A 24,334-nucleotide genomic window follows, 5' to 3' on the forward strand; every position below is an offset into this window, starting at 1 on the left:
CATAAAAGTGCTCGGTGCATTAGTGAGTCCAAACGGCATAACTAACCATTCATACAATCCATACTTAGTCTTAAATGCCGTTTTCCATTCATCACCCTCCCGCATGCGAATTTGATGATACCCACTCTTAAGATCAATCTTACTAAAAATGCAAGCACCATGCAACTCATCAAGCATATCACCTAGCCTAGGTATTGGGTGACGATACTTTACCGTGATATTGTTGATAGCTCGGCAATTCACGCACATTCTCCAAGTCCCGTCCTTCTTAGGCACCAGCAAAACAGGTACAGCACATGGACTCATGCTCTCCCTGACATAACCTTTGCTCATCAACTCCTCCACTTGCTTTTGAAGCTCCTTCGTCTCCTCGAGATTGCTTCGGTAAGCTGGTCGATTCGGTATGACAGTTCCGGGTACAAAGTCAATTTGGTGCTCGATGCCTCTGATTGGTGGCAACCCACTTGGCATCTCCTCAGGAAACACATCGTCGAACTCCTGCAATAAAGACTTAACCAAACTAGAGAGGGATGTGTTAGAATCCTCGAAATTGAGGAGGGACTCCTTGTACGCTAACAATATCATTTGCCTATTATCGCTCATAGCCTTTTTCAACTCGCTCTCTTTTGCATAGAAGTTGACCTTTGGCTTTTCTCTCCGCTCAACTGACTCTTTTTCTCTCCTCTCAACTGACTCTTTTTCTCTCCTCTCATGTGGCTTCTCTCTCTTTTCTCCATTCTTAGCCACCTCACTATTTTCTCTCTTATTGATGGTTTCACTATTACCTTTCCTTTTTCCTGACTCTCTTATTCACTCGTCTTCCTCACTTTTCAGCTTGATTTGATCTCCATACACTTGTGCCGGTGTTAATGGCGCAAGAGTTATAGTCTTCCCATCCTTGACAAAGCTATAACGATTCCTATAACCATCATGTGTGACCCTTCTATCATATTGTCATGGTCTTTCTAACAAGATATGACCCACATGCATAGGCACCACATCACATACTACTTTGTCATTATAACTCCCAATTGAGAAATTAATTAAAACTCTTTTATTCACCCTTACTTCCCCACTTTCATTCAACCATTGCAACTTATAAGGCCTAGGGTGTCTTAACAATGCTAGTCCTAATTTCTCAACTAAAGTTGTACTAGCTACATTAGTGTAACTCCCACCATCAATAATCATACTACATACCTTATCGTTGACGTAACAACGTGTGTGGAATATATTTTCTCGCTGCTGCTCCGAATCATCCACTTTGACTTGAGTGTTAAGAGCTCTCCTTGACACCAACGATTTCCCAACAGCAAATTCCAATTTTTCTTCTTCTTCAACGTCCTCCAATGTAGGCATGTCCTCAAACTCTCCTTCACTTTCACTCACCACCTCTCCATTATCCAACAAAACCATTACCCGTTTATTTGGGCATTGAGAAGCGATGTGCCCTGACCCTAAGCATCTGAAACATTTGATGTCTCGATTCCTTGATGGTTGTGAATCTGTTTTGGGTGCTGTTTTGCTAGCACTTTCTTCTTTCACTTTCTGCCACTCATTCCTACCTTTAGGTACAGCTTTATCACCTTTGTTGTTGTTGTTCTATCCTGGCTTCCAAGATGGATTAACACTCGAAGTTCCTAACGGCTGCCTAGCTGCCCCTTTCCTCTTCAGCTGTCTCTCTACCTTCATAGCCACATGCAACATGTCTTCCAACTCCACATAATGTTGCAACTCCACTACATTGGCAATTTTCCTATTCAACCCATTCAAGAATCGTGCCATGGTAGCCTCCCGATCCTCCACCACATTGGCCCTAATCATGAGTATTTTCATCGCCTTATGATAGTCCTCTACACTTTTTGACCCTTGATATAGACCTTGCAGTTTTTTATGGATCTCTCGATAATATTGGCCAGGAACAAACCTCTTTCTCATCAATGACTTCAATTCCTCCCAAGTGCTGATTGGTCTTCCTCCACTCCTACGTTGTGAAGTAATCACTTGATCCCACCATGAAATTTCATAGTCACTGAACTCCAAAACTGCTAACTTCACATTTTTCTCCTCCGAGTAGTTATAACACTCGAAGATCATTTCAACCTTCCTTTCCCACTCCAGGTATGCCTCGAGATCACTCCTTCCTTTGAATGAAGGAACTGTCATTTTTATATTTCCCAAGTTTCCATCTAACTCCTCCCCGCGATCATTCCGACCCCGTCTGTCAAACCTATCGCCTCTATTCCTCATCCTTCCCATCTCAACACCGTGAAATTTATCTTCGCCAATGTCACTCCCATATCCATACTCTTCTCGCCTTTCCCTTCTAAGCTCCCATCTATCCGGTCCTTTGGCATTGGATACATTCACTCGATGCCCCCGACTAAGATTAGCCACCGATGTATCTAATCTATTCATCCAAGCCTCCTGCTTCTCCAACCTATCTCTCACATCTCCAAACGCCCTCTCAAACCTTTGCACTAAATCCTCCGATGCATTGCTATTATTGCCTTGTCGGCTTGAGTTTGATTCTGCCATTACTGACATCCTAACACTAAAATTTTATTTACTGCCTCACCAAAAGTCACTCGGAACACACACAAGGGCTTTTACCCTCTATTAAGCTCACCTCTCTGCCTTTTACCACTCAGTTCTTTCAACAATTGTTTCAAGAAACAATCAATGAACTCAATCAACCAATCAATTCGTGTAGAATTCCCCAAACCGGATGTGACTCAATAATTGTAACAAAGGACTCAAAGAAAACTTTTAAAACTTGATTTGAATTGAAGGAATGGAATGATTCAATGTGTCCAAGTAATTTAGAAACGATAATAAATAATAAAAGTTGGTATTTGACGGATCAATAATATTTAACAAGTTTTTTTTACTGTACGGATGAACAGTACCATACGGATGAACAGTAATTTTTTTTTTAGATCCGAAAATCAATAACAAAATCAACAAAGAAAATGAAAACTGATTCGAGCGAAAATCGAGCCCAGAAACGGAATTTGAAGATTTTTTGATGAAACTTTTAGATCAAAAGATCAAGAAAACCTTCTGGACACAAGAACACAAGGAATTGAAAAAATTTAGAAAACAAAGGATATAACCTAATTAAATTGGAACCAAAGCTCTGATACCAACTGGTGCAAACCCCGTAGCAATGGAAACTACGAAACCCACAACGAGATTGATGCGGAACCCAAGAATGCCAATACTAACCCGATTTTGGATCTTGAACCCCAAGAATTGAACCAAGAAACCCTGGATTAGCGAAAAACCTAAAACCCCTTGATTACAATTGAAAGAACCCACAATCCAATTGATTAGAACGCCACAAGAAGTTGATTCTTGATAAGTTCCAAGATTGTTCAAGAAGAACAATAAATTGAAAGAATAAATTTCTCTCTATAATATTAATTCATAAGTCAAAAGTTCAAAGGTTGTTACAATGAAAAGTAATCTCCTATTTATACTAATAAATAAAAACATCCAAAACCATCAAATTATGGTAATAATTTGATTTCATAAGAATTCTATCGAAACCAGGAAATTCGGCCAAAAATAGAAAATTCGTCAATTTTTTTGCTTGTGCGGCACCATGCGGGCGCATGGTTCAACTGGAATTGGACTTTTGGTTTTCGGTATGCATGTGTGCGGCCGCATGGTGTTGTCTTCGACCTCCGCTTTCGTCACTTGATAACAAATTGATCCAAGTTGATTCAGCCTTCGACCCGAACATGAAAGTTACTCCATTTTGAGTCCCAAACATGGTTCCATCAATGGTTTCTTAAACGAGCAATCTCATCGCTTGTTTCACTTGCTTTGCCCTTGATCGCGTCATTAGTCCGCCATCGACTATCAACGGGTCTCGTCTCGCACTTGCTTTCGTCGAGTTCGACTCTTGGATCATATCAACCACATAACAAAACTTCAGCATCTATAGGCTATAGCTCCCTCCCTTGCAAGTTCTTCAGTGGAAGCAAAACAGCAAAACCACTATTTGAAGTTGGATAACTTATCGGATCCCTGTCTGGAATTGTGGGGCTAGTTTTCACCATGCCCCCTTTCATATAATTGAACAAAATAGCTCGATTATTCACGATAATTAATAAAATCCATCCACATTCAGGAAAACCAATGGATAAAAATTGTTCTCAATGTTGGGATCATTTGTTTCGGACAAATGTGGCAAATTGTATGATTTATTAGTTGAGGATTTTTGGGTAAAATTCATTATTAAACTGCCCACGATTGTTGTTCAAAATCAATTTGAATAAATTTGGATGAATTAAGAAATCAAAATCAAAAAAGGAAAATAATGCCATATATATGGCATATGCAATCGCATAAGCTTTTGAAGCTTGCGGTCGTATGTGGCTCTTCTGAGTCTAACGAGGCGGTTTAATAAAATCTAGCCGTTGGGGGGATTTTTTTGAATTTTCTAGTGGTTTTTTTGATGAATCATTGCACGTCTTTTTTTCTTTCTTTCTTTTTTTTTTTTTTGAGTTGGAACTAGGGATAAATGAAAACCATAAATGCATGATAGTATTCATCCCTAAACACATGAAAAAATCATTCTACTATTCATCCAACAAGTTGAAGAAATCATTGATCTTTTACATATTTAAAGCCTTGTTTTTACTTGTTCATTTGAGATATTACTTTACTTTTGGTATTCTTCATTAAGGATTGATAAATCTTGCAAACTATTTGTCATTTTAATCCTTTAAAAGCATCATTGAAAGGAGTCAAATATCATTTAAGGATAGCGATTTTTTCATGTTCAAGACTTCTTTATTATTTTCATTAATTCTTTATCCTTGTCTTCTTCTCCTACAATTTCTCCATTGTTGTAATTTTTCCAACATAATTTGTGTTCCGTCTGGTAAAAGATGATTTATGGCATACCATTTTCTTTGTGTAAGGACATTGTTATTTTCTTGCCAGTCACAAGAATCATCAGTACAGAGTTTGTCGGTCCTGGCATCGTGGTCACCATTGTTAAAACCACCCGTTTGAATTAAAGTTCTATCGGACATGGCGATACCAGAGGAGCACCATGTGTTAGAACGATGAGGGAATGGACAGAGTTGGTGGTGATTTTGTACTCCACCAAATGGGCAGTGCAGTCAATTTTCAGGGAAAGGTCGTTTGTGTCATTCGGGCATCTCCAATTTGGAAGTGAGATGTTAGATGGACCAAAATTTGTCCGATCAAAGATTACAATGTTGTCATTGTTGAGAGTCACATGTGCATCGTTGATATGCCAATGTTGGATTGAAGTAGGTCCCACATTTCACTAGCGACATCTGTCAAAATATTCCGACGAAATTGCAGTTGCTCTATAATTAGTATAGTACCTGTGAGAAATGGAAGGAAAGAATAACAGTGGCAAGTGTCTTTTTTTTTGTTTTTTGGACTTAGGTGTTCGAGTTTCACCCTATCAATCCTAAGGAGTGGCGGCCTCCTCCCGGTTTGCCACCCGAGTAAATTCGAATGCGATCACAACTTGTACACACTTGGGCCGGACATTTAGGATGCGGTTCTCTTCTCTGTAGACCTCTCTTTACGACGTACGTGTTGGATTAATTGTACCAGATGGAATGGTTTGGAATGAATACTGGATTAATACATACTGTATATACAATTTAGATACCGAATTTAAGTATACCGTATATGCAACATACCATATTTATGCATACCATGTATGCAACTTGCTGTATATGTAGCTTAGCGTATATGCAACTTAACGTATTTGTAACTTATCGTATATAAAGCCTACCGTATTTGCAACAACATACCGTGTATGCAACAGCTTACCGTATTTGAATATACCGTATATACAACAAACTTGGAAAATATAGCAAATTAGATTGCAGTAAAATGAACAAATTAATCTAATAGACCAAATAAAGTAGATTAATTTTTAATAAACAAAAAAAGTAAACTAATTAGCCAGAACAAGAAATATTTTAACCGAAACCTATGTAAATACAGTTTTTTTAAAACAGATTCGCTCCCTCACTGTGGCTGCTTGAGGATTAAATTGAACGTTTGTTTCCTAGTATACAACGGACGAACAGTAGGATTTGAGCACCTCAAATACTACTCTATCAAACTGAATTTGTGTCTGAACAATACCACCGATTGTGTGACTATACACTATGCAGATCAAAAATATGCAGAAAATGTGTTCTGTAAATATGTGCAGAGACTGTATGTTTTTCTTCTTATGTATAATTGTTAGAAATAGGTTTATAAATTTATAGGCTCAATACTATGAATACCATTAACTCGTATATAATGATAAAGAATATTAGAGTTTTGGAATTCAAACGATCAGTTGGAAGAAAAAATTTAGCAAAACCTAGGCTCTTCTAAGAGGCCAATTTCCACGTTCGAACCTTATTTTGGATCGATTTGTCCCCCTGCCCACACACGTAGAGAAAGCTTCTATGCTACACATGATCACACCATTTCAAAGTGCAATCCTATTTACTATGGTATTTGTTTTCATAATTTTCCTATAGAGGATAAACCTTAAATGGTTTTCCCCCAATAACATAAACTCCTTTCAATTGACACATCTTAAGCTTCAATTTCTCATTCACCCAAACATCATTTTTGGCAAGTAAATACATTATTTTTATTTTCTCATGGAGGAGAATACAAATCAATCTTGAACTTCCAAAATAGCTAACCGAGTCCCACTCAAATTTTGTGCTAAAGTTAGCTACTCAACCCATTTTTTCCAACAATCCCCCGTATGAATGAAAATTGGGTGAGACACAAGACCGTAGGGAAAAGACTTGGTAATAAAGTTCAACGGTTGAAACCAACATAGGATAGGTAGGTATTACACTTTGAACATTCCCTTGTGAAAGTATATTTACTTTACTAACTGACCAGTAGACACATTGTCTTTGAACTATTTTGCGTTTTTGTAAACAATGATATACTCAGGATTCTTCCTAACACAATTTTGTTCTCATTATTATGTTTGTTTTAGCCATTAATATACATCTGGTTCTGTAAGAGTTTCTAAAAATTGTGTCCCACACAATTTTCTTTGAAGCGGCCCCACTTCTCTCTCACATAGGTGATTTCTTATTACAAGTAACCCGCAATACTTGGCTCGAATTTCGACACATAAGAATCGTTAAAAGCTTATTGCTTATCCTTCATCCTTACGGGCATCATTGTTACGTCATAAGAATAGATAGGAGGTAACATCCCCACAGTGATTTAATTAAGTCTTTACAATTAGATTGTCCCTTTGAACCTAGATCTTAGAATCTCCAGTTAGCTAGGTTGATTTTTTTTTTTTTTTTTTAATAACTTATCCGTTCAAGGGCTTAAGTCCAATTGCTTTCGATGATTTCTCAACCAACTCTCTATTTAACCTTTTGGTTAGCGGATTCGCAATGTTATCTTTTAACCTCACATAGTCAATAGTGGTAACTCCAGTTGAGAGTAGTTATCTTATAGTATTGTGTCTACGGCGTATATGTCTAGACTTACCATTATACATGTTACTCTGTGTCCTTCCAATTGCTGATTGATTTTTTTTTTTTTTTTTTGTAATAACTTATCCGTTCAAGGGCTTAAGTCCAATTGCTTTCGATGATTTCTCAACCAACTCTCTATTTAACCTTTTGGTTAGCGGATTCGCAATGTTATCTTTTAACCTCACATAGTCAATAGTGGTAACTCCAGTTGAGAGTAGTTATCTTATAGTATTGTGTCTACGGCGTATATGTCTAGACTTACCATTATACATGTTACTCTGTGTCCTTCCAATTGCTGATTGACTGTCACAATATATGCAAATTGCTGGCACAAATTTTGACCATCATGGAATATCTTTTAAGAAATTACGTAACCATTCAGCCTATTCACCACATTTATTTAAAGCTATAAACTCAAATTTCATAATAGATCTGGTTATAACTGTTTGCTTAGAAGATTTCTAAGATCTGGCAGCACCTCTCAATGTGAACACAAATCAACTGGTGGACTTTGAGTCTTTTATAGCAGATATCCAATTAGCATCACTATATCCTTCAATGACTGCTGGATATCTAGTATAGTGTAGTCCAAAATTACAAGTATATCTTAAGTATCTTAGTACTCTTACTATTCCTTTCTAGTGGCCAGCTCCTAGATTACTGGTATATCTATCTCAGTTTACTGACTGTGTAGACTATGTCTAATCTTGTACAACTCATCAAGTACATTAGACTTCCAATAATTCTCGAGTATTCTAATTGAGAAACACTTTCAACTTTATTTTTAGATAGATGTTGATTTGTATCTATTGGTGTTCTAGCTAAGCCATTACATCCTTATTGAACTTTTATAAGATTTCATCAACATAAGTGACTGACTTAGAACAAACCCATCTGATGTTCTTGAAATTTTGATTCCAAGTATAAAATCAACTAAACTCATATATTTCATGTCAAATCTGAAATTTAACATATATTTGGTGGATTTAATCATCTTATTGTTACTACCAACAATAAATATGTCATCAACGTAAAGATATAAAATGTGGCGGCTATGGTGGTTGTTGAATTTGGTGGTGGTGGTCTAATTTTTCGGCATGTTTTGTTGAGTTATTGAGGTAGTGGTGGCGGGTTTGTGGATTCTTTGGTGGGAGTGGTGGTTAGGTGCAGTGTAAATGGAGAAAAAGGAAATGGTGGTGGTGTGGTGGGTGTTATGGCACCGTGGTACTCATGATGGTGGTTGCAGGAGGCAGTGATGCTCATGTTGGTGAGGTGATAGTGGCTCTTAAGGCGATGGTGCCCAACTATTGTTATGTTATTGATGATGATGGTGGTGGTTGTTGCAATGGCGATGACGATGATGGGTGGGGTGTCTGTGACCAACTATTTAGCTGATTTGTGACTAAATATTAGGTGTTTGTGACTAAAATATAATTTGTGACTGATAAACTATGACTTATGTGACCCATAGATAAAATGTGACCTGTAATTTTAATGATCCGTGACCTCGAAATAATATGTGACCTACAAAATTTTTAATTTGTGACTACGAAACAATCTGGACCTATTAATTTGACGATATGTGATCAGTAAATAAACATGTGACATATAATTATGAATATGTGACTATTAATCATGTAACTGTGACTTTATTATCTTTATTTAATAAATATTTTTAATCAATTAAATGCATACTTGATTTTTGAATTTTCAAACTATTTACTTGGTTTTTAAATTGGGGTAAATATAGCACCTGAAATGTGATTTTTTTTCCCTTATTTATTTCTTTACATTATGCTTTCATTTGGGCTGGGAATGGGCTAGGCTATAGCCTAAGCCTGCCCTCGGCCACATTGGCCCTGGATATTTAGGTTTGGGCCCCCAATGGCACTATTAACCTTTAGAATGAGGAGACCTAGAGCCTATAGGGTTTAATCTAAAGCCCACATGCAAATCGCTTGAACAGCTCGACATGACACGTGGGTCCTTGTCTTGTTGTTATTAATCAAATTTTTAGGTACTTAAATGAAATTATTTTTAACAGTTTAAAGTTTTTGAAGCCTTGAATTTTTCTAGTTGAGACCAACATTTTTTTTTTATGACGTGACCAACGTTTGTGATTTGTAATCGATGATCATGATCGACTGTAAGAGACACTTCTACTCATTTGGAGGGTGTTTGAACAATCACCACTGCTTGTGAAGAGACTCTTTAAGTTGTTTGAATTTCCATAAACACTATAAATTGCGCACTTCTAGAAGTAATAATGATGAAAATTCTCTAATAACACTCATTAACTAGGTGGCGTCCACGGCCAATATGGACACAAAACATGAAAACCAACTATAGGTTTATAATAACGATTAACCGTTCGAAGCATCTTACTAATGGTTGGTTAAGTAAATTCGATAGATTTTATTGGGAAAAGTTCAAAATTTCTGGCTAATTATCTAGATGCAATCTCTCTTTACTAGTACTTGATTTTTGTATTATTGTTGTATTATTTTCGAAAAGTTGATATATTTTATTCATGTGGGAATTATTGGAAAAATGATTTCAAGTGAACAACTTTGAGCTCATTTTTTAGTTGAACCAAAACTAAGAATATTAATGTTCTACTTTATGGACGATTAACATGATATAATTGTTTATCGAAAATTATTAAAATTTTAAGCGATATATTTAGATACAAAATAACCCACTTCGAATTTTAAATAAGTGAGAGTTCGATTGAATTGCTATATCTTGTCCCATGTAGGAAACCTTGAGAAATATTGTTTGGTTTATATTTTGGCACTTGGATTTGGGCCCCAATGAGTATCACTAATTTATAAAAATCGGAAACATATATTTTATTGAGTTCGGTTCAAAGGCCACATAGCGTAGGCGTTGCTGCTGTCGTTCATCCGACCAACTTAGCAAAGCAAGTACATTGGTCTGAGTCTGATTTGATTTAGTGGTGCGAGTATAGGTTCTTGTCTTATATATATCTTTTTGGAAATTTTATTTAAATTTTTTGGGTCAAATTATTATTAATCAAATTCTTTGAGCTTTGAATGAAATTAGTTTTAATGGTCTAAAGTTTTTGAACATTGCTCAAAAAGACTTTAAGAGAGGTTTAACCTATTCCGCCATGTTTCAATAGGGTTATATGATGTTGGCTCTAGCAATAGTTCTATCGAAGTGCATTATTTCATCATTGGCATTTATTTCCACGAGTTTTTTTGACTGTGACCACGTCTGTGAATTGTGATCGACATCTATTTGTGACCCATGATCGGCATCTGTGACTTGTCATAATCTATGACCTGTAATCTACATCTGTGTTCGACCATGACTAACTGTACAAATACCTCTGTTCGTTTGGAAGGGTGTCTGAACAATAACTACTATTCATGAAGAGGCTATTTAGGCTAATTAATGGCCACAAATAATCTATAAGTTGTCTATTTCTATGCTAGAATATTTACACATCGTAGAGATATTGTATATGCACCAATATGCATTTAAATTATCACGATACACACCACAATATACAAATGCAATACTTCAATGAATGTTGTTCCAAATTTTCGAGTACAAAATATAAATTTGTGTTCGTAGGGACTCTTACGGACTGATGTACTACTATAAGAGACAAAATTCATTCTATCCTAGAAAATGATTGCTGTTTGTCTTTAAGCACAGTAAAAGGAAGCAAATTAGTCTTAAGGACACATCGTAATTTTGGTAGGATCAGATTGTTATTCTGTATAAATTTTGTTCATAATTCAATACTGTGTTCGATTTCGTTGATCATATTGTACCTATTTCAAAGAAAAGTATATATCTTCAGGTTTGTTAGGAGTGAAAATTTTGATACTCCAAAAAATGACTCATAGACAACATTATTACAACAAGTTTAACAGATGCACCACATAAGATGAGTCATTTTCCAACCAAATCTCATAACAATCTCTTTATCAAGCTTAGTGCACAGAAGAGAAAATTATAAAATATAATAATCTTTGGTTAAAACTTATTTTAGGCAAATATTTATTTCTTGACATGATGAGATAAATAAGTTTTAATACATATATATTGGAAATTTCCCATTTATGATTCGAGCCTAGAAGACCAATAAAAGGAAGAATCAAGAATGTCGCACATTTGAGGAGCTAGATTAGTGCCAATGAACAAGGAATTTCTATAGTAAATGAAAAATATAGAATATTGAAAAATCAATTATTGCAAACCCCATATTTTTACTATGAATCGTAATTGAATTTGAAAGTAACTCTTTCATCGCTGTTAGAATAAGAGCCTGTAGGGGAAAAAAAGAGTTTTAAATAGTCATTTTTAGGAGAATGTGTAGTTAAAATGTAGAGAAAAATTTTTAGTATACGTGTAGAATATTTTATTGTGTGAATGCATGATTGAAAATGGTCCTGTAGTAAACTATAAAATAAATTAAAGTGTCAAACAGGCACTAAATAACTTTATTTATTACAAACTTTAATTTATAAACTAAATTATTTATTTTAATTTATTTGTTAAAAAGCAGTGAGTAAACATTTTAGGGAAAATTTCACTAGAGATTCCCAATCTTTAATAAGTGGTGCAAGTAAGTCCCCAAGTTTCTAATGGAGTTTCTGCATTCCCCCCTTTCCATAAATATGGCAGGGACGTCCTTAACGACAAAAAAAGTCCGTTTAGCCATTAGAAGGTGAAATCTTATATTAAAAAGACTATTATATTTTATTCTGTTTTTCAGTAAGTTGGAGCTATACTTGACCTCCTATCAAATGTTATGGATTCTTATGAGATCATCCAACCTTTTAAAGCTTAGCAAAACGTAAGGATCATATGCCAACAACAGTAAAAAGTTTGGCCAACATAAGTAATTCTCTAAATTCTTATTGTTTTTAATATACACATACATTAAGCGAGAATCTCAAAAGTGAAATCCAGGTAGGGTATTTTGCAGTTTCCAAATATACACCATCTTGGTAACTTGAGTTAAATGCTTCATTAGCCATCAAACTTTGCACCATGTCACCGACTACTCACCAAACTTTCAAAATTGTCTCGTTGGTCATTGAACTTCACTCTATCCAACTCCATCACTCAGTCATTTAAAACCGTTAATAGATGCGCCTATGTGGATGACAAAAAGTTGAGTTGGTCAGTTAAATACTCCTAAACAATATCTCTCTCGCCAACTCATCGCCTAATAGCAATGGTGCATCCAAACAAGCCACAAATAATTAACGAAAACATGACTTTGAAGGCGTAAGAGCCAAACCCTTATCATGGCAAAAATGAGATTTCCCCAAATCAAATTCGTAAGACGTGAATCCATTTTCCCCAAATCCACCTCATGAACCCTACACCCCAAAAGCAATACAATTGGCTAGAAGACTGTAAGGATTTGAAAATCCGATCGATAGCAAACAATAATCGAGAGTTGTTACTACGCGACCTTGATCTAAAGAAACGTAAAGGTAAATGTTCGTCCACTGAATTGAAATAATAAACATAACATATGATAATATCTATGCGAGAGGGTTGTGTTTTGAAAATTTAAGAAGTAAATAAATGGAATATTTAGTTAGAGGAGAAGATGCATGCGATTGTTTTGTCACTAGTTGGCTTAGTTGCTGTAGATGCATATGATTTGTAAGAAAAGTGAAAATGCGAAACAAATGACAATAAACTAAAGTTGCAGAGATTAAATTTTAGGAAACGGTCATGGATGATTATTTATGTTGCTGAAAATGCAATAGCAGTTGTCAATGCATACTAAAGAGATGCATTTTGTTTCTTAAATCAAAGTTTGATTCAAATTATATTTTGAAAGGCGTATTTGGCGTGCCGAATTGGAGTTGACTTGGCAAATAAGTTCATATTTGGAAGTATTTAACTGGCCAACTCAACTTTCCGTCATCCACGTAAACGTGTCTATTAACGGTTTTAAATGGTTAAGTGATGGAGTTGGACAAAGTGAAGTTCAGCGGCCAATGGGATAATTTTGAAAGTTCGATGAGCAAGCCATGACATGGTGCAAAGTTTGATGGCTAAAGAAACATTTAACTCGAGTAAGTTGCTCCACTACTTCCCCCTATCATTCTCTGAGTTAATTTTTTCAATAGTCATTGAACTTATGTCCATCTCTTTAAGTGATCATTGAACTTAAGTTCATATCTTCAATTGTCCACTGAACTTTAAAATGTCGAGTTTTTTGTTATTGAACTTTGAAAGATACTGTACATTAGTCATTGAAAACTAAACATTTTCCAAAGTTCAATATTTATGCTAGTGAGTAATGTACAATATTTTTCAAAGTTCAATAACTAAAATTCGATATTTTAAACTTCAAATTCAATGATCAAAATTTAGACATTTTAAACTTCAATAATTCGTGACCATTGAAACAATTAATTCTCTTTTCCAAACTGTCAAGCAGAAATTCTCTTTTACCTCCTCTTCCCTCAGCCGCCATCGCCGCTCCAAAGCTGAGAGTCAAAACAAGAAAGAATTAGACAAACCATTTGACATGGGCAGCACCGACGAGAAAATTAGAGAAGAAGAGAATAAGCAGATGGAAGCTCCCAAAATGGCGCCTTTTGATCTCAATGATTTTACAATAATGAAAGAAGGGGAGGCCGAGATATTAATGCATGCCAAAAATGAAGTCTTTTTCAATAAAACCCAGGTCCTCTTTATTATTATTATTTTTTTAAATTTGTTAAAAGTTAATTATTTTGTCACCTACAGATTGTATTTCTTATGGATTGTGTTTGTAGCAAATTAATATCTTTATTGAAATAACGGTTTATTGCTGTTAAATTGTGTGCTTCAATGAATTTGATTATTAAAGCGACCCGGTTTATATTTTTGTTGGGTTTTATGTTCTCCTTTTCATAATTGGGTACTTGTAGAATGTGATATCTGTGACGTATTTTTTGTTCTACAATTCAAGTTTTTGGCTTCTTGCTTTTTGAATGCTACTAACGGTTTAGGAATCCGATGCTTTCAACTCTGATATAACCCGGCCTACAATTTTATGTTTAAACAGTTCTAGAGCTAATTTTCACCTTACTCTTCATTTTAGCTTTGTGATTTACAACTTCTGAAAATTTCAAAATTCTTTATCCAGGTTAATAACCGCGATATGTCTATTGCTGTTCTGAGGACATTTGTAGCGAAATACAAACAAGAGCATGAAGCACTGTCCTCCAAAAGACTGAAAACAGGACCAAAAGCTTCAGAAGTGTCTGCCATTAATGCAGAAGCTACCATGGATTTCGTAACTGATAACAAGAATTCTAATGGTGATTGTGATGTCTCAAAAGAGATATCCCAAGATGAAGCCAGCAGCATCTCAGAAGAACAAGCCTCAAACCAAGGGGGAAAGGGCCATGGAGAACTGAAGCCACCACGAGTTCTGGAGGTACTTATTGATTTTGTATTATTGTTGTTGCTTCTCTTCTGAAGTATGTGCTCTGCTATAGGCTTGTCATATTTTCTTTCTTCAAGTTGTTAATGCTAATGCATCTCTTGAGAATTAATAGGCTTTGTCGGCTTCGGGGCTCAGAGCCTTAAGATATGCACGTGAAGTTGATGGGATTGGTAAAGTTGTGGCCCTGGACAATGATAAAGGTGATTCATGTTTTCACTTATAGCTAGAAATTTCATTTTAATAAAAAGTCATTCATTGTTTATTGCCAAGCAAAATATTTTTAAAATGTCTTCTTCTAGATGAGGATCTTATTTCGAATTGAGAACTTGGCTTGCCCAATATTGCCACATGTGTTTCCCATTTGCATAAACTGGGACTGAGGGGTTCAAAATTCTTTCATTTCTTCAGAATTTGCATCATAAAGCATGTTTAGAAAGTGTTTATAAACGGTTAAAATTATAAATAGATAGAAATGGGTGGTGGATAAGTAGATACTACTTCTGAGTCTTGACATGTGCTGGCTTTGAGTGTCTATAAACAGTTTATAAACGTAAACCAAACATAGGCATTGTCCAAAATTTTCTTTCATTACTTCTGGATTTGCATATTGTCTGCAACCTGACTTGGTTTGTAAATCAGAAGTGCTAATGTTGTCCCCTTGTGCAGCTTCTGTTGAAGCTTGCAGGAGAAACATAAAATTTAATGGTTCAGTGGCATGCTCAAAAGTGGAGTCACACCTTACTGATGCTCGAGTTTACATGCTCACCCACCCAAAAGAATTTGAAGTGGTACGCTTTCAGTAGCTTCATATGAAGTTCACCATTTGGACATATTGCTTTCTAATTTCCCCCGTCTTTTGTCCTCAAACTAATTTTTCCTTCAGCAACCAATACTCTCTGTATTTAGTGCTTTAGTTGACAGTACCTGGATAACATTTTATTTATGTAGAAGAGAAATTGAGTGAAAGCATTATACTTTGTAGCAGTGATCCCATCCCATGATGCTTGTCATAGATATGTCCTTTATTTTGTGCTTTTATGAAGCATATTTTGCTCTTACCCTCTAAAGACAGATTGTCTGTGATTAATCTTATACTGGTGTTTGTGTTTCAGGTTGACCTTGACCCTTATGGTTCTCCATCTGTTTTTCTGGACTCTGCTGTTCAATCAGTTGTTGACGGGGGCATGTTGATGTGCACCGCAACTGATATGGCAGTCCTTTGTGGGGGTAATGGGGAGGTCTGCTATTCCAAGTACGTTTATTTATTTATTTTGTGAACTTCTGATAAAACAGCATCATTTTCTTAGTCAATTTATCTATTGCTTGTAAAATGTAAGGTGGTCTGAGCTGATGCTACTTGTGAGCTTAGGTACGGCTCTTATCCATTGAGAGGGAAATATTGCCATGAGATGGCTTTGAGGATCCTTCTTGCCTGCATTGAGGTATTTTATCTTATGAAGTTCTCAGTGTAAATTGTTCAACCATTTTGTACCATAAGCTATTTATGTGTTCAAAACAGGTCTAGATAATTAATCCTAGATTGTCTATCCTACTTTATTTGTGCCACTTTAAGCTTTCTAAATTTCCCTTTGTTATTGTCTACTTCGTTGATCATTATGTTGGCCTTGTGGGGTGATATTGTGTAAACATGGAAAGGGAAACAAAGCTTCCAATTTATATTAACTTATCTCAAGGTAATTTCCGAGGTTAACAAATTGCTATCTTGTATTTCATTTTTTTGCACCTGCCATTTGACATTGGATTAGGAATGGTGATAGCTTCTCTAGAATTGGACTGGGTCCCATTTTGGGTATCTATAACTACATAACCTAGGTGGTAACTCTGTTTGATCTTGGTCTTAGTTGTTACGCTATTGATATTTTTTGCACTTATTGGAAGGCTATATTTCCTGCGTACAATCCTTCAACAATCTTCAATTAATTATCACCAGAGCCATTATTTATGAATGGTTTACAGGGTGCTTTTTTTTATACTCATTATGACATTATGATAATCAGTTTTGTGATGTTGACTCAAGAATCATTATTGAGTTCTCTTATATGTCCTCCATCCAAAAAGGATTACTTCTTGGATTATTGGATGTCCTAAAATGGGAGTCTTCTTTAACAAGTCGGTTGAAATAGTTGATGACTCTCGATCCTATCCCTCTTGAATTTTTTTTGAAAGATTATATATCATTTATCATATTGAAATGATCTTGTCTTCTAACTCAGAGTCATGCTAACCGGTACAAACGGTACATTGTTCCAGTGTTATCTGTTCAGATGGATTTCTATGTGCGCGTATTTGTTCGTGTGCATTCGTAAGTGTTTACTGCTTAAAGATTGCTTTTCGTATTAACAAGAAGAGCGAGTTGCATGACTTGCCAGATTAGACTGTACATTATTTCTTCTTAATTCCACCACTCTAGATTTGCATGTCTGATTTTTGAAGTGATTGTTTGCAGATCAGCAAGTGCAATGAAGAACACTCCTTTAAAGCTTTCATATGTTTATCAGTGCATTGGTTGTGATTCCTTTCATCTCCAGCCAATTGGAAGGACTGTATCCAAGGTATGCATGTTTTTACACAAGGCTTCGGTAGATTTTGATGCTGCATAAATTTTAGCTGGCGTGAATGTAAATGAAATTTTAAAGTTTTTGTGTGTGAAAAAGATTTATGGTATAGTATTGCATGGTTTACAAATTTCAAGTACCTGCAAAATTGTCTTCAGTGAACATGTGTGACTGTACATAGTTTTTGCTATTTGCCTGCATGCATCAGGAACCTAAAGGCTGATTGATTTGAGTATTTCATTTTGAGCACTTCATAAGTAATATTCTCTTTTTGGTAAAATACAATGTCATATGAAATTTATTTTTTCTACAGCTAGTATACCTTTTGATTTTATTGTCTTTCCCTTTTTCTTCTGTAGAATACCAGCATCAGATATCTCCCTGGATTTGGCCCTGTTGTCCCCCAAGAGTGCAGTGATTGTGGAAAGAAATATAACATGGGGGGGCCCATATGGTCTGCTCCCATCCATGACCAAGAATGGGTGACTTCCATTCTAGCAGATGTTAAATCTATGAAAGATCGTTATCCTGCTTATGATCGAATATCAGCTGTATTGACGATGATATCAGAGGTATACTTGTTTGTTTTAGCAAACATTTCATTTGGCTCTTTTGAAAATGTTTTGTCACTGCTATGTTGTGTCGTCCAACTACTTGCAAAGAATACATATGGAAATTTTCTTAATATCAGTTAGAGGATCACAGATCTTAGCTTCTATTTAAGTATTTTTGTATTATTTAGACTATTATTTAGAAAATGTGAAATTGAGGCTTGTTTTTCTAGCAGAGAGATGCTCACCTAGAGATTTATCTCTCTATACTCCCCAACACAATTTCTTGTACAGTGCGAAAGGACCTAGATGTTATATAAAGTTAGGACTAGGCTTCACAACTGCCTAAACTATAGGTCCTTTCACACTTTCTGGGTTACTCTTATTTGTTTAAGCCTAAAGAAAAATAAGGAATGAAGAAATAGGTTATGATTTCTGCATCTTGATTGTTTATTCTTAAGATTGGCTTTTGGTTTAATAAATTAATTTGGTACATGTTGCAGGAACTGCCTGATGTTCCTCTATTTCTGAGTTTGCACAATCTCTGTGCTACATTGAAATGCACATCTCCGTCAGCAGTTATATTTCGCTCTGCAGTTATCAATGCAGGATACCGTATATCCGGAACTCATGTGAACCCATTGGGATTGAAAACAGACGCTCTTATGGATGTGATTTGGGATATCATGCGCTGCTGGGTGAGCTTCCATGTTTGCCTTGTGTGAATTCATGCTTGTTTTATCGTTTCATATGCCGCCAATTTGTTCACGCCAGCCAAACAATGTTCACATTAGTTAAACTACAGAGCTCCTTGAACTTTGTGATATTTAATTCCGAGCATGCTTCTTCTGATGGAATGAACTTAGGTGTATATATTTAGTGCATGTTGGTGCACTGTACTGGACAGGACTAAATAATGACAAGATATTAGTTCATTTTTCTTCTTTAATACTGTCCACCGTACCAAACCAGTCTTTACTGTCTGGTTACTGAGCAGCACACATTAATGGCCACTTGGGGTGTGGTTGCCACATTTTGCGTGGTGTGATAAGATCTTGTCACCAAATATGTTTTCCTTTCAGTTATTTTCCTCATTGTACAGAATTTTTAAGTTTGTCTTCATGTAGTTGGTAACATTCACTTTGTAGGTCAAAAATCATCCTGTGAAAGCTCAGCCACCTGATCAGGCTGGAAGTGTTATACTTGCAAAGGAACCGGTTCTGCAGGTAAACGACTCCCTTTACTCTTCAATTGCACTCTTTCTTATTTTTGTCATCTGTTGGTTGATTAGTTGTGTCCTTACTGAGTGCTGCCTCCCATTTGTTGTTGAAGGCAATTATTGAATTCGGTTATTGTTTGCAGGACATTGTGCTAACACTGCAATTTTAGTTCCTCGTGTATTCATTTTCCTTCTTGAATTGAATTTAAGTATTACAGCAAAAATTTCTGCTAGCTAATAGTCAAATTCATGTAGAGAACCCCTACAAACACAAGCGCGTATTTTTGTTTGATAAAGTATTTTCCTAACTGAATGCTATTGGACATTCATTTTGAATTCGATACTTTTTGACTGGGCACTCTTCATTTTTCTTTTGTTGACTTGAACTTGAGTTTTAAAACAAAAAATTTCTGCCAGCTAATAATAGTCTATTCTCCTTCTGTTTTTGCTTCCTCAAGAAACCAAGTGCATGTCTGGTACCCAAGGCGTTATAATCAACAAAATTTTAGATTCTTTTTGTTCCTTAAAAGTTAATACTTTGCAGTCCAATTTAATCCTCTCTACTAAACATGTCATTAGTCCATGTTTGGTATATAGGATTGGAGAGTATAAAAAAGAAAAGATTTTGGCTGTTTTCTTTTAATCATACTAAGCCCCTGTTTTGTGGGGATTAAAATCAGATTTTTAGTAGATTTTGATAAAAGTTATTAAAATATGTGGTTGAAAAGTTGTGGGTCCCATAAAATGTGGTTAAAATTAGTTGTTGACTTTGACTTAGATTAAAATCTAAATTTTAATTTGTACCAAAAAGGGGCTAAATCTTGACCAATACTACCTACCACGTAAACATCCTATAAAATTGTTTTTTTATATCCTTGCAGGCTAATTTTGCAAGAGCTGTTGCCTCTCTTAGCAAGGCACAAGCCAAAAAGGTTGCACGCTTCCTTCCGAATCCTGAAAGACATTGGGGACCAAAGCTCAGGGCCGGTCGTCAGATAACCAGCAAACACGTGTCTCTGTTGGGTCCCGAGGCAGTGAATGGAATAATCAACCATGAAGAAGGCGAAGAACCCCCAACCAAGCGTAAGAAGACAGAAGACCCTACTTCTAATTCATGATAATAAAGCTTACTGTCATACACAATTGCTGAGGTCTTTGCCAAACTTGCTAAGTCTGTTACCAATGTTCCTCTTGCTGCATATGCTTTGCAGAGACCACCATCTCTCGCTGAGCAATGGTTCATGTTCTATTTAATCTTAAGAGATACCAAACGCGAAAGGGTTAGTCTCTTGTGTGCCAATACTGAGAGTCTTGAAGGAACAATATCAGTTTTGTATCATTCTTGTGTTTAATTGAACGTTTAATTTATTAGAGAGTAATCATTAGTTCAACCAAAAGCACATGCTAACATCCGATTCATGAGCTGTATAAGTAAATAAAAATGGCATCCTACAGACATGACGTTTTTAAGAAGCTTTTAAGCTTAACCAAACACACACACACACACACAAAAAGAAAGAGAAGAAATAAAAATAAAGAAAAAGAAAAAAATAAAGAAAGAAAACTTGAGTTATATCTCATGTTACAGGAGATTTTTCATTTGCTTCCGAATATCAGCATTTTAGGCTGCCGCAGTTGCTACAAGAAAAGACCTAACATTTGCTCATTGTTTCCAGTTTTACTGCTAACATTATAGAAAAATACACCCAACAACGTGTAAATCCGACAGAAAATCTACTGACAATTTAAATACAAACCCAAAACAAAAAATATTAAAAAATTTACTTGTTATGACTAAGAACTATAATTAAAATCTCGAAGCCAAATATGATTTATTTTTTGGGGTTGAGTTCGTCCCAAGCTTCAATCCATGTGACCATTGCATCTGCAAGCTTCACAAAATAGGGGTCTATTTTGCCAAGCTTTTCTCTAACCTGTTTAGACAGTTCAACATAGCATTTCTGAACAGTTGTGCAGTCCTTTGAAAGTGTTGCTGCTTGGAAGAATGGAATGATTTCTTCTTGCCAGAAGATGCCTTGATATTCTTTTTTCAGGTTCACAAATGGGTTGCTGGCTTTGCTATGCCATATGTATGGCAACCCGGTTTTGACTCCCAATCCAAGATGATCACAAATTACCTTCACAATCCAGAAAAATGGTAAGAAATGACTACTACTATGTAATTTTTTAGCAGACATTGTGGAAAAAAGTCTATAAATTTTGTAAATCCTACAATGAGTCGAACGTAGTGCTAAAAAAATTCGTGTAGCCTACCCCAAATTTATTGGGAACAATAGAAAAATGTGCAGAGATTTAACCTTGATGCACCAGCCAGCCCACATATCGTCGTATCGTCCAATCGGTTGGCCATCTCCCATTAGCCCAAAGTACATTGCGGCACCGATAAGATCACGGTCGAATGCCAAGTTCATTCCACACATGGGAAAGAGGGTGCCCTTTGGAATTGTCAAGACTGCATCAACATACCTAAAAAAACAAGAAACTAGCTCAAGAATCTTGCTTCAAATGAATATGTAAAAGAAGAATGTCAACTTCAAAAACCGTATGTAGTTTTGGGTTAAAAGTATGATCTACCTTGTATTTCTCTCACAAGGCTTCACAAGTTGTGTAGGTGCATCATAATCAGGAATGTTCATCCAGAGGCCATGAGAAACAGCTGTTGGCACGCCCTCACGAAGGCTGAAAGGGTATCCCCGAACAAAATCTGCGCCCTCACGGAAAGGATCATACAAGGTATTAAAGAAATTTGGTGTTGAAGGGCAAAGTAGATTCTTGATATGCTGTGCAAGGGCATTGATTTCTTTCCCAGAAGGGTCTTTGGCAACCTAAGTGTTCATAAAATTTTCATAAGACCAAGTCCATTAAGGCCTCAAAGATCTGATAGAGCACGAAAACAAATAAGATCTGACCATAAAATTCATAAAGATGGAAAGAGGATATGCTATAAGAATCCTGAATTTCTTATCTTTCCCAAGCAAGAAAAGAACTGTGAAATTACTCCTTTATATATGCAAAAGTTTCTCTCATTTGCCAATTCTTTGTTCCTACTTTTCCATATAAGCAAGGCCTACGGTAGGAAAGTATTCACTTAGCTACTATATTATATATTTTGCCTAATGAACAAGGCGAGATTATTTAACAATTTAAAAAATGTTACAAACACACGAATTACTTGAAATTTAAGAGTGGGGCGTTATAATATACCAATTAAAACCTTTTTCAGTTCAGTGACTCAACACTCATGAAACCAGTCTATTACTGTAAGTAGCCATTTTGAGGTCACATGTTTCAAATGAGGATTCCCACAAGGAGGCGTGAATTACCCTTAACATCGGCGTTTAATGGAAAGGTCCAGCCCTTTCACAAGTGATGCAAGTTAACATTACAAGATATGTAACATACAAACATAGAGTTACTATTGGTCACAAACCTTTAATTATTAACCACAATATTAATAAATTCGTGTAAACTGAACTAAAGAACAGAAAATACATGATGCGGAACATCATATTGATACAATTTTCCATCTTTTCTTAGCAAAATATTAGTCTCAGTTAGCCAACAAAACAAGCGAATCATAGAACTCTAAGTAAGCAATCCAGTAAAACATTTTGGATCAAGTATATATTTATGTATATATAATTAAGAACAAGATCATCCAATATTCCAAAGCCCTTAAATATGAAAATAATGTTTGGTCCAAAGTTCAAACCAGCGCTGATCAATTCTGAGAATGTTCTCGAACGAGCCATAGTCTTGTGAAACTTGATATTTACATGAAAAAAGAAGTCAAAAGTTTGAAAACTTACAAAGCAATCATCATCAATGGTGAATATATACTTCTTCTTGGAGACCATGTACCCGAAGCATCTGCAAGCAGAATCCTTGAAGGAAATGCAGGAAGCCTTAGGACCCAGAATCTTATTAATATCATTTCGATTATACAATTCATAATCAAAGCCATCAGGGACCTTGATTGTCTTCGATGGATCACCATCTTGCACTATGATCAAATGATATGGCTCAAAGAATGGCCTCCACATTTCCAAGAAATCAAGATTCCTAATAGTGGGTATCACTATATCGAGCTCATCTTTGAGAAGATGGGTTTCAGAAGTAGCCATTGTAGAGAAAGAGAGTTAGGAGTGGGAGGAGTGAGGAAGAAGAGGTGGTGGTGTAGTGAGTTTATATATGTATTGTGGTAGCTCATGCGGCGGCGGTCATATCGGCACGTGTGTGTCTTGGAATCGTTCAAATGATGTGGTGGCCCGGCGTTTATGGGACGCCTTGTGCGTATTTTTGTTTGTTTTTATCGGGTGGAGAGGAGTTTATGAAATAATAAAGGAGTGTTTGGAATTAATTAATGTGGATATAGAAATAATAGGAGATATGCAGTGAACTCTAACATGGTAATATTTGTTACTATCTTGTCTCAGATTAAATTTTTTAATGAGAAAATAATTTTTTCATAAATAGCCGAACTATTTAGCTCATATTTGGTAGTGATTAAAATTCAAGTTTTTATTTAAGTCAAAGTCGATAATCAATTTTAACCATATATGTCATAGATTTTACAACTTTTTAACCTCACATTTCATCAACTTTTATCAAAATTTACTAAAAATCTGATTTTAATCCTCACCAAACATTATATTTTTTTTCATCAAATGAGTCACACAAACAATTTTGGCAAACTGGTGACAAGATGACTTGATTTCAAAAGCCTTTGATACAACTATCATATAGAGGATAAATTCAATTATTTAAACTTTTTTCGTGAAGATATTTATTCTTAAAACAAATTATCTTCTAAGATGTGGAATGCTATTTTTTTTTTTTCATTTATAAAAATGTTACGTTCATTCTATTGCCATGGAATTAGGATGGAATTTCGATATTCCTAATAAGAAAGGTAAAAAATTTAAATGCATGAGTAAGAAATATGTTATTTCCAATCATTCACTATTGCAGTTGTCCTACGTGACATACATGTGACGGTTAGTGATTTG

At 35.6% G+C, this 24,334-nt stretch overlaps 2 protein-coding genes across 2 annotated transcripts; one reads left to right on the forward strand and one right to left on the reverse strand.

Moving 5' to 3' along the window:
- The first annotated feature begins 13,920 nt into the window (after positions 1–13,920).
- On the forward strand, positions 13,921–20,675 carry LOC111379068 (probable tRNA (guanine(26)-N(2))-dimethyltransferase 2). The gene is made up of 12 exons (XM_023002393.1): positions 13,921–14,211; positions 14,656–14,949; positions 15,071–15,158; positions 15,625–15,746; positions 16,071–16,210; positions 16,328–16,400; positions 17,193–17,281; positions 17,426–17,531; positions 17,894–18,106; positions 18,589–18,783; positions 19,234–19,311; positions 20,186–20,675. Exons 1-12 carry the CDS (start codon positions 14,053–14,055, stop codon positions 20,420–20,422), a joined length of 1,794 nt encoding a protein of 597 aa, XP_022858161.1. The 5' UTR covers positions 13,921–14,052; the 3' UTR covers positions 20,423–20,675.
- A 90-nt stretch (positions 20,676–20,765) lies between these two features.
- Positions 20,766–23,548, reverse strand: LOC111379069 (alpha-1,4-glucan-protein synthase [UDP-forming]). The gene is made up of 4 exons (XM_023002394.1): positions 23,135–23,548; positions 21,900–22,150; positions 21,623–21,791; positions 20,766–21,442 (listed from the first exon to the last, which is right to left on the reverse strand). The coding sequence occupies exons 1-4, from the start codon at positions 23,447–23,449 to the stop codon at positions 21,137–21,139; spliced, it is 1,041 nt and encodes a 346-aa protein (XP_022858162.1). The 5' UTR covers positions 23,450–23,548; the 3' UTR covers positions 20,766–21,136.
- Positions 23,549–24,334: the final 786 nt, after the last annotated feature.

The sequence above is a fragment of the Olea europaea genome, unplaced genomic scaffold, assembly GCF_002742605.1.
Source record: "Olea europaea var. sylvestris unplaced genomic scaffold, O_europaea_v1 scaffold1928, whole genome shotgun sequence".
Taxonomy (NCBI): Eukaryota; Viridiplantae; Streptophyta; class Magnoliopsida; order Lamiales; family Oleaceae; genus Olea; species Olea europaea.

What these genes read in the sequence shown, in the direction of transcription:
- LOC111379068 (XM_023002393.1), top strand. Translation starts at nt 14,053, where the DNA reads ATGGGCAGCACCGACGAGAAAATTAGAGAAGAAGAGAATAAGCAGATG. An exon ending in ACCCAAAAGAATTTGAAGTG is followed by an intron (nt 15,747 to 16,070) that starts GTACGCTTTCAG and finishes TTTGTGTTTCAG; the next exon opens with GTTGACCTTGACCCTTATGG. An exon ending in CAAAGGAACCGGTTCTGCAG is followed by an intron (nt 19,312 to 20,185) that starts GTAAACGACTCC and finishes ATATCCTTGCAG; the next exon opens with GCTAATTTTGCAAGAGCTGT.
- LOC111379069 (XM_023002394.1), bottom strand. Translation starts at nt 23,449, where the DNA reads ATGGCTACTTCTGAAACCCATCTTCTCAAAGATGAGCTCGATATAGTG. An exon ending in CCATTGATGATGATTGCTTT is followed by an intron (nt 22,151 to 23,134) that starts GTAAGTTTTCAA and finishes ATGAACACTTAG; the next exon opens with GTTGCCAAAGACCCTTCTGG. An exon ending in CCTTGTGAGAGAAATACAAG is followed by an intron (nt 21,792 to 21,899) that starts GTAGATCATACT and finishes TTGTTTTTTTAG; the next exon opens with GTATGTTGATGCAGTCTTGA.